We start from the raw sequence: 15,999 nt of genomic DNA on the forward strand, positions 1-15,999 counted from the left end.
CTCGTGTAAGTGCTTATAGAGTGCATCTGTGTAAGATTCAGCAGTCATAACTGTATTGTCCATCTGCATGGGTGTCATGAGGTATGCCACTTCTGTCTTAAGAAGCATGAAGTTGGCTTTGGAGAAATTTTTTACCATGATTTGCTTAATGGAGGGTGGGGGTGGGATATGGATATTTAGGGTGATTAGCTTATGGTCGGATCTGACCAACGAGGACTTGACTTCAGGTGTGGAACACCAGTCACTCATGTTGGTAATGACTAGGTCTAGGATATTGCTGCCCCTGGTGGGGGTGTGGATAAGTTGATCCAGGGCACTGGAATTTATGAATTCCAGAAAAGCGCTGAGTGAAGGAGTTGGTACAAGAGTAGTTTTCCCAGTTAATGGTGGGGTAGTTGAAATCGCCCATTATTAGGGTGTTTGGTTGAACCCTAATATTTTCCAGTATATCAAGAAAAGAGGAGTAGGAATCCTGGGGCATGGTGGGGGATCTGTAGCAAGCTACAATTTGGATTGCAGTTTTGCCCAGAGTTAGTAGACTCGGATAACCTCGGATGCATTACACTGAGCAACTAGCCTTGAGGTGCGGATATCCTTAATGAATATGGACACACCTCCGCCTTTGGTGTTCTGGTCCAGGTTAGGTAGCCAAAACGTGTGGTATGAGTTATAGCCTGGTAATGCAGGAGTGCTCTCTGGAGCCTTGAACCACGTCTCAGTCACTGCACAGATATTGATGTTCTCCACTTTAAGGAGTGCCTCGAGGGAGTGCATTTTGAGATTTAGACTTCTAGCATTGAGTAGCATTACCCTCAGTTTTTGCTTGCCTGTTCTTGTTATGGTGGTGAATTTGTCATTTGAACCTTGCCTAAAAAAGGCACTATAGGGGCAGCAAGAGCTTTAGCCAGTATCTGGAATCCCAGGGGTGACAGGTGCAGGCCATCTCTGGCAAAGCATCCTGGTCTGTCGACCATGTCGTCCCAAGCAGACAGGTACTGGATCCTCTTAGAATGACACCAGAAGCTTGGCCAATTGTTGAAGTCAATCATTTTGTTCTTGTACTGCGGTATCATTCTGGGTGATGGCAGGATGCTACTCAGGGCTAGGGTCATACCTGCCTAGGCTACAAGATCGGAAAGCTCTTCCATGTCTCTTTTCATGTAGTCCAGGGAGGTATGTCTCAGGTCATTCACACTAACATGGACAATGACAGATTCATATTTGTACTTGTGGAGTGACCTGACTGCTTGGGTTATGTGGTGGATCCTGGCACCCGACAGGCAGCTGACAGTAACCTTCTCCTTGTTTAGTCTGGTGAGTGAGACATCAGTGTGCCTGACTATAGAGACACCTATGACTAGTGTATTGGGTATGTTGTTTTGCCTTATGGGCTGTGGTTGAGTGGCACACTGAGTCTGTGGGCTATGTGTCATTTGGGTTGTGTTGGGAGGTGGAGGTTGCTTGTGTTTCTGCTTTGGAGGTTTCTGTTGCTTGAGCATATTATTATTGAGAGCCTTGGCAAATGTTTTTGTGTTTCTATCTGTGGATATTGGTGGTGTAGGTTTAGTGGGACTATTTGATGAGTGTGGTGTGGTGCAAGTGTTTACCTTCTCCTCTTGACTGTCAAGTTCAGTCTTGGATGGAGACAGCTTTACCTCCAGTTTGGCTAGATAAGTGCATCTCTCACAGGTTGTGGTGATGAGTGGTAGGAGGAGAGGGTTGTCTGTGTACATGAGGCAATTGCTACATTGCTCCAAGATACCCACATTCATCAGATAGACAGGAGAGAACACTGGGAGCTGACCCTTGGACATGCCTGAATAAAAAACTATTTTCCTGTAGACAAGTGAAGAAAGTGAGTATAAGAGCTGTTTTTCTCTAAGCAAGTGAGGAAAGTAAGTACAAAAACTGTTTTCCTCTAGGTAAAGAGGAAGGTTGAGTGCTGTAGTAATTTGTAACTTATTTATTGCTAACAACAAGTTCTGAACAAGTGCTGAGCACAAATAAGCAAATTCAAGTGCTAAAACTAAGAATCTGCACCTGGATCTTGTGGTAGATAGGCTACCTAGTACTTATCATTCTCATTGATAAGCTAGAATGCTTCCCTCCAACACAGAAAGCCTTTGGGGGGGGGGGGGCTCAGAAGCTTACAAACAGTCCTGGATCTAGCAAATCTGTATCTGGACTAGACTAGTTACAGGAAAGGTGGGAAACGAGCGCAAACGCAGGCTTTTAAACCAGTTAGTTGAAAGATATGGAAAAACTGCCAAACGGCCAATAAACTACAATTTCTGGGCCAGAAACTAATCTTGTGGTAGATAGGCTACCTAGTGCTTACCACTCCCACTGATAAGCCAGAAGGCTTCCCTCCAACAAAAGACTTGGGGGGCTCAGAAGCATACAAATAGTCCCGGATACAGCAAATCTGTATCTGGACTAGACTAGTTATAGGGACGGTGGTAAACAAGAGCAAATGTGGGCTTTTAAACCAGGAAGTTGAAAGAGATGGAGAAACTGCCAAACGGCCAATAAACTACAATAAAAGGAAAAGAAGGACAAAATGGTGGAAAGTCAGCTATAAAATCACTAATGATTGACAGCCCACCAAAATGAAAAACAAAATCCTGCAGAGAAGTATGTGGCTTGGGGATGAAGACTGCTTCAGTGGCCAAGAAACATCTGAGAAAAAAAAATTATTGTTTCATCATTTCAAGCATCTCTTATTCATTCTTTTCCTCCCGTTTCTCTCACCTTCTCCCTGGCTTGCCCCCTCACTTTTCCTCATTATCATGCTTCTCTGTCTCTCTCTTGCTCTCTTTCTCTCTATCTCTCGCTCAGTCCTTTATTTTTACCTTTATGCATTTTCTCATCAGCTTTTGGGTAGAAGGATAAATATCAAAACCTGGAAGTTTTCGTGTACATAAAGCACCTACCACATATGTTTTTCAGAAGTGATGGCACATTAAATGAGCATCATCAATGTGCTTCTGGCTAAAAAACACAGGAAGCAGGAAACCAGATGCTGAAATAGGTTTACTGCAAAAACACTTCAGTGGCATTTCCATAACTGGTGAGCCAACTATGACCTAAACATGGCAACAATACACAGTAAAAACATGTCAAACCTTAAAAATAAATATCTGTGAGACTATGAAATATGGTCAAGTTCAATTTATTACAGGCAAGAAGGAACTAGTGAAGTTACAGTGAATGTCCATACATACACTTAAGTCAGGATAACATACAAGAAAAGGTGAAAAAGTCAGTCCATGCACAAGCTTGTGTTACTCCTTAAAGTGCTACCTATTGCAAGGCCATCTCAGAGTAATTCAAGTCCAGTGGACAGTTTAAGGTGTAATCTGGGGGTGGCACAAAAATCACCAAACACCAAAAGGATAAAAAAATGCATTACAGACACCTGTATATGACAGTGAAAAAAGAAGTGAAATAAGAGTCAAGGAAAAAAAAAATTTATCACGTGCCAAAGTACAGAATTTCCAATTTGTGTGTCTATCATAAAAAAAACACTAGGTTTTACTACCTACACCCTTCATATTTAGCCATCTTTTAGCCCCAGACACAAACATACCTCAAGAACACACCTGGAAATTACTTATTTCAGCTAATAACCATTTATTTGTCAAAGACTACAGTTAATAAGGACTGAAGTCTTACCAGTGGCTTTGTCAACTGTTTTGAACTCGTCAGTCACATACGTTTCCAGCATGCTTCTGCAAAACAGAAAATGAATAACAAAACTTCTAGTGTCTGCACCATAACAACCCAAGAAAAAAGAAATTATGTCTTACCATAACATTCCATCTGTGTTGCTAATCTTCTTTCATTCATCACTGATGGGGTTCGGTTCCGAGCCCTCGAAACCGAATCGGCCTTTTTACCAAGTTCGCACCAGCCAAAAAAACTCTTGAGCTAAGCCTCTACCCAGAATGCCCTTCTCCCTGTTACCTCAGATAGAGTTTGCTACAGAAAAAGAAGTTAAGCCGAGGCCACTTCTGCGCAAATACCCTAGGGCACCACTTAGACCCAAAGCATCCCCCAGGAGCCTTTGGAGGGGGAAGGAGGGTGGGAAGTGATGAATGAAAGAAAATGAACAACACAGATGGAACGTTATGGTAAGACATAACTTCTTTATCTTATGTTGTTAATCTTCTTTCCTTTCATCACTGATGGAACAGAATCCCAAGCTACCCTGAGGTCCATGGGCGGCCCTTATGGAGGAGCATTCCTGAGTACCACTGAACCGAAGACAGCTCTCCCTCTGGAGACCAAGTCCAATTTGTAGTGATTGATAAAGGTATGAGGCTTAGCTCAAGTAGCTGCTGCGTAGATGTCATCCATTGGAAGCCCTGGAATGGAAAGCTACAGATGTTGCCATAGATCTAGTGGAGTGAGCTTTAACTTTTGGCAAAGGTTCATTACTAAGGGAATAGATGAAACGTATACAGTCCCTTAACCAATTTGATAATGTGACCTTGGAACAGCCTCGCCCATTCTGGGCCCAGAAAAGGAGATGAAAAGCTGTTCAGATTTACGGATAGGTTTGGTCCTGTCTAGGTAAAATCTCAATTGTCTATGTATGTCTAAGGAGTGAAGGCAGTACGCTCCTTTACTGGCAAAATTCGGAAAGAACACTGGTAGATCTATGGTCTGGTTTATGGAGAATTCCGAAACAACTTTGAGAAGGAAGGATGGATTCATCCAAAGTGATACTCTGTCTTTATGAAAGACCAGATAGGGCCTATTGATGCACAATGCCTGCTGCTCCGAGACTCTTCTGGTAGAATTGATGTTTGCCAACAACAAGGATTTCCAAGACAAAAACTTTAGGTCACACTTCCCAGCAATTTAAAAGGTTTTTGAGTCAAAGACTGAAGGACTAAAGTGAAGTTCCATGGTTCCACAGGCTGTCTGACAGGAGGCCTGATATGAGAGGTTCCTTTGAGGAAAGGCTTGCATAGGTGTAAAGAAATAAGAGGGGTGCCATCTATACCATTGTAGAAATTGGAAATTGCCACCAGATGCAATCGTATGGTATAGGCAGAGGCTCCATTATAAAAAAAACTTAGCCAAGTATTGAAGCACTGCAGTTACTGGAGCTGAATACAGGTCTAGCGCATTATCCTTGGACCAGATGGAGAACCTTTTCCATTTATCCTGATATAGTCTTCTGGTGGACGGTTTATGAGAGGCCAGAATGATGTTTCAAACAGGCGAGGAGAGATTAGCTTGCCTAGCAACTACTGGAAGTGGTGAAACCAAGCTGTCAGCTTGAGACTGGGCAGATGTGGGTGACTCAACCCTTGGGGGTGAGTAATCAGATCTGGTACAGAGTCCAGAATCCACGGCGGGTATACTAGGTAAGGCTGAAGGAAGGGGAACCACACTTGTCGAGGCCAGAATGGGGCTATGAGAATCACCTTGCATTTCAACCAAAGAGCTTTCTTTAGAAATTGTGAGATCAGGGGGATGGGAGGACAAGCGTAAATAAGTCCTGTGGGCCAATCGTGGATCAGAGCGTCTCTTGGTGACTCCCCCTCCGGGGGAAGTAGGGCGAAATAGCTGCTGAACTTGTTGTTTTATGGGGAAGCGAAAAGATCACAGCAAGGCTGGCCCCAATGGCTGAAGATTTCTGACACCACCTCAGGGTTGAGAGACCACTCGTGAGGCATGAGGATGCACCTGCTCTTTTTGTTTGCAATCATGTTGGAGCTTCCTGGGATATGTGTTGCTATCAGAAGGTGGTTGGAAGCTATCACCCACTGCCAAATTCTCATGGCTTCTCAACATAGGGGGTAGGACTTGATTCCTCCTTGCTTGTTGATATACCAGACCACTGGCATATTGTCTGACTGAATTGCAGTTGCCCCGGAAGGGAGAGCCAAATGGAAGGCCTGCAATGCTAACAGCACAGATCTCAGTCGCAGAACACTGATATGCAGGTGGGCCTCTGAGGTGGATCATGTGCATTGGACAGTCTTTCCCTGGAAATGGCCCCCCCCACCCAATCAGGGAAGCATCTGTGGTCGCAAAGGCTGTGGTCTGAGGGGACTGAAATGGGTGACTCCAAAATCCTACGTCTGGTCTCATCCGCCAAAGGAGGTCCTGTTTGCTGGAGTTGGTTATTCAAATCTGGTAACTGAGGGTGTGATAGTTTGGGAACCACTGACAAAGAAGGAGCCATTGCAGGATCCACATATGTAGCTTTACTAGAGGCACTACTGGGATTGAAGCTGCCATAGAGCCTAGGGCCTGAAGAACTTCCCTTGCTGAGACTTTTGTTTGACAGAGTATCACCCAGAGTTGAAGCCTCAGTCGATGGAGTCTGTGAATTGGGAGTGATACCAGACAGGACTGAGTATTGAGCACTGCTCCAATGAACTCTATTTGTTGTGTAGGAGAAAGGTTTCATTTCTTCAAATGTATCGTTATTCCCAACAATTCTGCCAGAGAGAGAGAGAGTATAATGCAGCGCTGTTACCAGAAGATGCTCAGTGGGGGCAGTGAGAAGCCAGTCGTCCACATATGGAAACACCCGGAACCACTGCCAAGCATTTTGTGAACACTCTGGGGGCTGTAGAGAGACTGAATGGCAGGGCATGGAATTGATAATGAATGTCCCCTAGCCAGAAGTGAAACAGGCTCCTGGAGCATTTGTCCATCTTGATGTGATAATATGCATCCTGGAGATCTATAGAGCACATCCAATCACCTTCTCTTAGAAAGGGAAGAATGGACTGAACTGTGACCATTCAGAATTTGGTTTGGGTGACAGACATGTTTAATCTGCTGAGATCCAAAATGGGTCTCCATTCCCCTGTCTTTTTTGGCACCAAAAAGAATCTAGAGTAAAATCCGGATCCGTGCTGGTCTGATGGGACTGGTTGGATGACTCTTTTTTGAGACAGCTTTATAATCTCTGGAGCTGCTTCTTCCCTTTGACTGGATGGAATGTCGGGAAGTTTTCTTGAAAGATTTGGCTGATAAGAAAGGAGAATGGTATAACCTCTGGTGATGATACTCTGCACCCAACGATCAGAGGTGATAGATTGCCAGGCAGCTTGGTGCAGAGAGAAATGACCCCCAAATGCTTCCAGAGGTAAGCAATCAGGCTGCTCATCAGGAGCGCTGATAAGGCTATCCAGAGAAGGAATCCCTGGAGCCTTGGTTATGAGGACTCCCCCTGCCTTTATAGGGGCATCTTCCAGAATTGTTACCCCCTCTGCCCCTGGGGGGTATCTCCACGTGTGGCATGGAAAGGCCCCTGAGATTTTTTATGCCACATTTTTCCACTCCTCTGATTCCTGGTGAAGGTATGCTGAGGGTTGGAAAACCGTAGGCTTACGGCAGACAGAGTCTTTCTATCTTGCTCGCTCCTGGCTAGCGTGTCCTTCACTTTGGAGCCAAAAAGGGATGAAGCTTCGATGAGAGCATTCAGAAAGGAAGACTTGAAGGGATCCGCGAGGTCACAAATGCACATCCAGGCATGACGCCTCATATAATGTCCGAACCCAGTTTTCTAGCCGCCCCTTCGTTCATATGTGACAGCAACCTCATGGACAAGTTGGATACTGATTCCATGGTTGTGAGCTGCGAGGCCACTTTGTCCCTGACCTAGTCAGACAACTGTACTGCGTCTCAGAGAGTTCGGAGATCAAGTCCCTCTGGTGCCTCGTAAAATGTGCCAAATAATTCGGGTGCCTGATGCATAAACATGCTTCCCAAGTATGTCCACCACCAGGACTCCCTGCTGGGCAGGTGGACAGTGGGACTTTCCTCAGCCAAGTCCTTCTTTGTGGCCGCCGCCACCACCATAGCATCAACTGGTAACCCTTTGGAGCAATACAGGTTCTCCTCGGGAGGGGAAAGAATTTTGTCTGGTCTTTGAGGGATCGCCTCAATGGAATCAGGGTTATTCCAAGCATGCTGCATGAAGAGCTGGACAAGCTTGTCGGCAAGCGGGGTCACCCAAGAGGTAGAAGGCTGGGTATGAAAAGCCAGAAGGAACATGGACTCCTCAGACAAAGGGTTGGAAGGCTTCCAGTCACCTCTCTGCTTTAACATTTCCAGGATATCTCTGAAAGAGACATCATCAGGAGGTGACCGCGGGGACCCTTCACCATCATTGTAGTCCGTATCTTCCATTAAGGACTCCCCGGGTGAGTCCATGTGCTTCCTCTTGAACATCTTCTTTCGAGGGGGCTCTTTAGTGAGAATCTCTGAGGAGGACTTGGAAGAGCGGGTACCCTGAACAGGGGTGTCCTACGGCTTCTCTGCCCGGTGTCCCGCCGGGGTGGTCTGTGACAGCTGTAGCTCAGGGAGTGAAAACTGGGGTTCCAACATAAAGGAGTGCTGCCAGAAGCAAGAACCCCCTCCACTGCCCGGAAGGCAGGTCCACCCAAAGAGGGATGGGTGCCCGCAACCGAGAAAGACAACCTCGGGACTGGGGTCACACCCCGATCCAACGAACCAGCCCCCACATGTGGAGCCTCATGCAGGATCGGCACAGACGAGGTTATCAGCGCCGAGGATGGAACCCAGGAGAAAGACGGCTCCATACCCTGAGCCAAAGCGCCCATCCCCCAATCCCCAGATTGAGGAAGGACCGGTTCAGCAGGAACTGAAAACCAAAGGGACAAACTCGGAGCTGGCGTGAAATGCACTGCAGGTGACGAGGTGATGGGTTCCAAGAAGGATGTCAGAGCAGAAGGCTTCAGAATTGAGATGGTCGAAGGAGGAGTGTAAGATGGAGTCCATGGATAAGTCAACCCAAGTCCCCCAGGTGGATGGGTCTTAGAAAGTGTGGGGATCCCCCTGCCTAACAACAGCTGGTCCACAAGACGCACCACGTCATGTTCCGACAGGCTCCTGATGGATCTAGTGGATTCTCTGGATGGGAAGTCAGGGCGGTCAATGAAAGGGCTATATGCTTGGCCCTGAAACGGATCTACAGAAGGGGAGTATCGGGCTCGTAGTGCAAGGTCTGCTGGCACTGAAGTCTCTAGTTTCGAGACCGGAAGTAAAGGGGTCAAATCCAGCAACGTTGGTACAGCGCTCGGTGCTGAAGTGGCACTCGGAGCTGAAATGGTCAGTTCCAAAATGGTAACTAATGAAGTAGTCGAAGGTGTGCCCTGAGCTGAAGTGGCCACAGGTGCTGAAGTTGAAATAGGAGTAGTAAGGCTATAATTGGTGCCGGAGGCAGGACCAGTGCTGAAACTGGTGCCGGTATCAAAGGTTTCGAAGACTGAGCTGTAGAGGCAGATTTATGCTACGACGATAACTTTGGGACCTTTGATTTCCCAGGCTTGCTCTGATCACCTGATGGTGAAGAAGGAACAGAGTGGGATCTCTTTTTGTCCTTAGTAAGGACGGGTTGAGACCTCCATCACAGAAATGGCCTCTGAGAAGGGAGACTTGAGTAACCCTTTCAGGATCAGTTTGTTTTTGCACTCATTAAGAGTGTGTTGACTGAAACTCTGACAAATGCCACACGGGGGCTGCACCGAAAGATGGGACACTCCCAAACAGTATACACAGTCATCATGAGAATCACTATTAAGTAAAGTACAGTTTTGTACCTAACATAAATGTAGATGTTCGAGTGTTCGCCCTGCTGCAGTCATCACACTTGGGTTATCCTGCCATCAGGCGGTCCCGCAGTCGGCCCGAATTCCAAAGTCTTGGTCTGGCGTCGGTTGCTGTCGCTTCTTCCCTGACGTCAGTGCGCCAGGGGTATATAAGAGGCATCCGATGCCATTTTCTTCAGTTTTTCTTGCCCCAGATGTCAGGTGCCCCCAATAGGTAGGCAAAATATATATATCTATATATATATATATATATATATATATATATCTATATATATATATATATATATATATATATATATATATATATATATATATATATATACATACACACACATATAGCTATATACAAATAAAACAAAACCCTTAGGCACAAGCAAATACACCACAGAGGTAGTATAGGATAGAGTGGTAGAGATAAGTTCAGCTAGTTCAGAGGGGATGGAGGGAGGGAGGGTAACCTGGACGGCAGCAGGGTGAACACTCAAACATCTACATTTATGGTAGGTACAAAACTGTACTATGTTCATCGTGTTACCCTGCTGCAGTCATCACAATTGGGTTGAATCCCAAAGCTAAGGATGGGAGGTGGAGTCAGACAGGGTTAAAAGAAGCTAGTAAGCCCTGCAAAACTGCAGTGGCAAAACCAGCTCTAGTCTTCGAGTATAGAGGTAAGTGATAGTGTTTGGTGAAGGTGTGCACTGAACTCCAAGTAGCAGCTTCCAGAATATCCTTGGTTGGCACTCCCCTGAGAAAGGCTGCTGATGTAGCTGTAGCCCTGGTGGAGTGGGACCTAATGTTAGCAGATACTGGTTTCCCATGATGTATGTTTTGAGATAGCTTTTCCTTGTGATCCTGTAGCATAGGCTACAAAAAGCTGGTCAGTTTTTCTGAAAGCCTTAGTTTTATCCAAGTAGTAATGTAATTGCCTGTGAATGTCCAAAGAGTGCAGGAGTCTTTCTCCTTTGTTCTGGGGATTTGGGAAGAAGGTGGGCAAGTGAATGGTTTGGTTTAGGGCCACACTGTATACCACCTTTGGCATAAAGGAAGGATTAGTTCGTAGAGAGACTCTGTCTTGATGAAAAATGATGAAAGGTTCCACTGCCATTAGTGCCTGTAGCTCTGAGACTCTTCTAGCTGAGGTTATTGCTAGTAGTAGGGCAGTTTTCCATGAAAGAAATTTTAAGTCAGCTGAAAAAGCTGGTTCAAAGGGCGGCAGTGTAAGCTTTTCCAGAACAAAGTTGAGATCCCAAGTAGGTGTTGGAGCTTTCCTTGGCGGTCTTAAGTTCTTAGCCCCTCTGAGGAACTGTCTTCGGAGTGGATGTGAGAATAAATGAGGATCCGTGCTGTAATGAGCTGAAATTGCTGAGGCGTGGATCTTAATAGATGAAAAGGAAAGCCCTTTGTGCAACATCTCGGTTAAGTATTGTAGAATCTGAAGGATGTTTGGATCAAGGGGGTTTAGGCCTTTAGCCTGGTTCCAGGTGGAAAATCTTTTCCATTTGTCTGAATAGGTTTTCCTGGTGCTGGTCCTCCTGGCCTCCAGAATGACATCCATAACAGCTTTGGATAAAGGTGTTGGCTGGTTGTTTAGGTAATCTGCCATGCAGCCAGGTTTAAAGTCTTGAACTGGCTATGTAGAATCTGATGGTCTCGATGGGTGAGCAGGTGAGGAATTTGTGGCAAAATCCATGGTGGGCCGTGGGCCATGTTCCTTAAAATTGGGTACCAATGCTGGCATGGCCAGTCTGGTGCAACGAGTATCATTTGTGGCCTCTCTAATCTGACTTTCAGCAGTATCTTTGCTAGAAGAGGTAGTGGAGGGAAGGCATACACTGTTAATGTTTTCCAACTGAATGAGAGGGCGTCCACTTTCCAAGCTAGTGGATGGAAGGTCCTTGTGCAAAATTTTTGAAGTTGGTGGTTGTGGAGGCTTGCAAACAGATCTATGTCTGGGCGTCCCCATTTTTGAGCTATCATTGCAAATACTTGTGGATCTAGTTTCCATTCGTGTGGATCCATGATGTTTCTGCTTAGGTCGTCTGCCAATGTGTTTTTCTTTCCTGGCAGGAATTGTGCTTGTAACTGAACATGGTAAGACAGTGCAGTGTTTCACAAGGTCATTGCTTGCCTGCATAGAGGGCAGGAATGTGTGCCCCCTTGCTTGTTTATGTACCACATGACTGTGGTATTGTCCGTCTTTATTATTAGTTGCTGCTTGTCTGGCGTGAGATAAGCCATCTGGGCCGTTGTATTCAAGCTGGCACCCAGGAATATTATGTTTTGTGAGGGCACTAGTTTTGATTTCTTTTCGTTTACTGTGTACCCTAGGCAACTTAGAAGGTGTTTGACAAATGCCAGATGCTTTAAAAGAATGTCCTTGCTTTCTGCTTGAATAAGGCAGTCATCCAGGTATGGGTATATTTGAATTCCTCTTTGTCTGCAGTATGCAATTACTGGTGCCAGGCATTTTGTGAAGACTCTGGGCGCAGTAGATAAGCCAAAGGGCAGTGCAGAGAATTGATAATGCGTTGAACCTGCAATGAAGCAGCGGTATCTTCTGCAATTTTGTCTGATAGGGACATGCAGGTATGTCTCCTTGAGGTCCAAAGTGACTAGCCAAGCATTCTTGCCCAGCATGGGAAGAAGCTGCTGTAGTGTTAGCATCTTGAGCTTTGGTACTTGCAGATAGGTGTTCAGAATTGAAAGATCCAGAATGGGTCTCCATGCTTTGTCCTTGTTTGGGACTAGGAAGAGTCTTGAGTAAAATCCTTGTCCTTGCTCCTGAGTAGGTACCTGTTGAATGGCTCTCATGTTCATGAGAGTTGTAATTTGTTTTTGTGCCTCTGCCCATTGATTTGGTGGCAGGTTTGGCATTCCTTTGATCCTTGGTAAGGTATAAAAGTGGAATCTGTATCCTTGAGAGACAGTGTTTAGAACCCATTTGTCTTTTGTGATGATGTGCCAGTTGTCTGCAAAAAATGATAGTTTTCCTCCCAAGGGAGTTGCCAGGAGAGATTTGTTTGGTAGTTTGAGGATAGAGTCATTGTGTTTGTCTTCTGCTAGCTTGGGGCCTATCTTCTCCTCCTTTCTGGGTAGCAGAACCCCATTGGCAAGGTTTGTAAGGGCCCTGTAACTTGACCTCTGCCCCTTGGGTGTCTGTATTTGCCCCTCTGTGATCTGTCTGAAGCTGGAAAGGACCAGTTTTTTGTTGGCCAATTTCTGCTGAAATGAGGGGGTTGTACCTGCAAAAAATCCTTGACCGTTTGCATAGACTTTGCCTTATCCTCCATTTTCTTTAAAACCTCTTCTGCTTTGACACCAAATAATACATCCTGCTGTAAAGGTGCATCCAATAATTTTGCTTTAACATGGACAGGGAGGGTTTGTTCTTTTAATCAAGCATGTCTACGTATGACAGAGCCAGTAACAGCTGCTCTACAAGAAGCTTCAAATGAATCAAATCCGCACTGTAAAGTATGTTTGCCCACCTGTTCAGCTATATGCAACAGATCCTGCATTTCCTTGAATTCAGGCAGTTGTGAATGTGTGCTCATTTTTTGTTTTAACTGAGACATTAGGAATTGTTGATATTTCAACATGTGAAACTGGCAATTTAATGCTCTCATAGCTAGAGTAGCTGAGGTGTATATTTTCTTTCCCCATCTATCTAGGGCTCTGGAATCCCTTTCAGAGGGCACAGGATTTTTAGCCATAGAAGCTTTGGCTCCCTTAGGACCCTGGGAAATTGTTTCTGGGTCAGCTACAGGGCTTTTATAAAGGGATTTGTGTGAGTCAGGTACTCTGTAGTATCTGTCTGGTTTGGCTGGAGCAGGAGGAAGAGAGTCTGGATTTAAACTAGACTCCAAGTAAACATCATCCACAATATCTAGAACAGGAGGGATAGCAAGAGGCCTGTGCTGGGGTAGTAAAAGGAACTCTCGGAGCCTTTTCTTAGAATCTGAGTAATCCTGGCCTTCCCAGAGGAAATGTTCCCTCATGGTATGTAAAGTTTCCCCAAAGGAGTAGTCTTCAGGGGGAGATGCTGAGGGAATAGAGTCTTCAGCATCAGAATCTTCATAAGGTGGAAAAGTGTAATCCTGTTCCTCAGAAGAATCTGAGGAGAGAGAAACCTGATCAGAGGATGCATAATCATCCTCTTGTCTTGGTCTTTTATCAGGAGGGGGATGGGAACCCCCTGATAAGGGTAATCAAATCTTCAGCCATCTTAAGCATCTGTTTCTTAGGCATGGGGCCTTGAACTGTAGACTGATGTACAGTTTTCTTTGGTTTTAAAGGAGTTTTAAGTTTAGCATAAGATTTAATGGTGAGTGTAGTCGGTCTGAAGACACCTTCTGCAACCGAAGGTGTTTCCGTTGTACCGGTGTCTAGTTATGCTCCAGTGTCGGTAGATGGCTGCGTCGGCCTAGTAGACTCTGCTTGGGAATCCGCAGCTGTCTGGGGTTCTAGTTCTGCAGTCGACAGGGGCTGCGTAGGCGCCTCACTGAAAACTGGAGAACCGGCGACAGGCCCAGCTGAGGCCTCGGTGTCTGGCTTATTCCTAGGCTGCCTGTCCTTATCCTTGCGTTTTTTATGAATGGCGGTCGTCGGCTGCTCCAACGGCATGATATAATTAAATTTCCTACCAAAGTAATGCCGTGTGAAGTCAAAATGGCGTTTGATAGTTTGTTTATTAAACCTAGCACAAAACCGGCAACCTGTGATGCCGTGGTCTGGGCCTAGGCAAGGAATACAATAGGAACGGAAGTCCTTATGAGGTATTTGCTTCCCACAAGAAATGCAATTGTTAACTTTTTCTGACATCGGACTGAGGCAAGAAAATGTTCCCCACCGGGGTACTTAGCTTTATTGAAGACTTTGGACTGAAATTCAAATCAAAAATCTCAGGTGTCGGCCGACCGGCACTTGCGAACTGTTCTGCTTCGGGCACCGCGCGACAAGAAAGACTGGAGAAAATGGCGTTGGATGCCTCTTATATACCCCTGGCGCACTGACGTCAGGGAAGAAGCGACAGCAACCGAAGCCGGACCAAGACTTTGGAATTCAGGCCGACTGCGGGACCGCCTGACGGCAGGATAACCCAAGTGTGATGACTGCAGCAAGGTAACACGATGAACATCTTGCCATTACCTGAAGCACAATGCTTAAAACCTGAAGTACCCTTCTTATCTGACATCTTGATAGAAAGACACCACAGGCCAACTGTATAATCCAACTAGAACAAAGTCAAACACCGTTCAAAGAAGTCACAAATATAGCAACACACTGATATGTAGAGAAGAAAGGAAAACACCTTTCTAAGAGTCAAAGCTAATAGGTTAGACAGGAAAGACAATACCAACTATGGTATTGAAGAAATACCAAAAGGGTAAGGTAGGAAAGGCCGTACCAGCAATGGTACTTGAAAGTTTACCAACAGTAACAATGGGTAGAGCAGGGAGGAAAAGACAAGGTTAGACAGAAGAAAAGACACTGGAAATATTAATTGCTTAATAAAATATGAAGGTATTAGAAGATTTCCACACAAATATCGAATAAAGTTCCACTTAGCTGAGAGCTCGGCTGAAACGTGGCTTTAAGGTTGCACAGCAAATGAGATCTGTGGTAACAGGGAAAAAGGCATTCTGGGTAGAGAATTAGCTCAAGAGTTTTTTTGGCTGGCATGAGCTTGGTAAAAAGGACAACTCTGTTCCGAGGGCTAGGAACCGAACCCCATCAGTGATGAATGGAAAGAAGATTAACATCAGATTACTAATTTATAAGCAATGTCTAAACTGCAAAGAAATTTTCCCCACTACTTTTGCGAACTGAACAGAAACAAAAAATAAACTGCAATCACAGATGAAGTGCATGGACCAGGACAGGTCTGAAACTGTTATTTTCTGGCTCCACACCTGCTGAAATAAGTTATCATATTTTCTGCATTCTGAATTAGGATACATGTTTATATTAAAATATGAACTGAAATTACAAAATAAATTGATAATTGTAATACGAAATAGTTTAGCTTTGACTGTATTAAAGGTTTGTCACTATGACAGAAGCAAGTAATGCCATGATGCTGCAAGATACCTTTGATAATTTTACTTATAAGTGCATCACAAAAGCAGTCACTGACACAGCTGAGAGATGTATCTATACTACGAATTTGGAATCAATTCTCTCACATAAACTGATATCAAACAGGTTGGCAAGCACACACACTTCACCTCTTGCACATAAGCTCACAACACATACACCCACATACACAGAGGTAACTCTAGAAGCCTACCTCAATATCAGAGACATCCCTAGTGGAAACCTACTGCACAAACTGCAGACCCAACCAAATCCACTATGCATAATACGACTCCATAGTGAGACACACAGATGTCCC

At 45.1% G+C, this 15,999-nt stretch overlaps 1 protein-coding gene across 7 annotated transcripts in view; it reads right to left on the reverse strand.

Annotated features, from left to right (window-relative positions):
- CEP43 (centrosomal protein 43) overlaps nucleotides 1-15,999 on the reverse strand; it is a 2,274,574-nt gene that overhangs the window by 1,026,354 nt on the left and 1,232,221 nt on the right. For all 7 annotated transcript variants that reach the window (XM_044069398.1, XM_044069434.1, XM_044069407.1 and 4 more), the window contains exon 9: nucleotides 3,676-3,731. In XM_044069398.1, coding sequence (XP_043925333.1) covers nucleotides 3,676-3,731 — 56 coding nt within the window. The remainder of the gene's footprint in view (nucleotides 1-3,675; nucleotides 3,732-15,999) is intronic.

Source organism: Protopterus annectens, chromosome 1.part0, assembly GCF_019279795.1.
Source record: "Protopterus annectens isolate FY-2018-M chromosome 1.part0, PAN1.0, whole genome shotgun sequence".
Classification (NCBI taxonomy): domain Eukaryota; kingdom Metazoa; phylum Chordata; order Ceratodontiformes; family Protopteridae; genus Protopterus; species Protopterus annectens.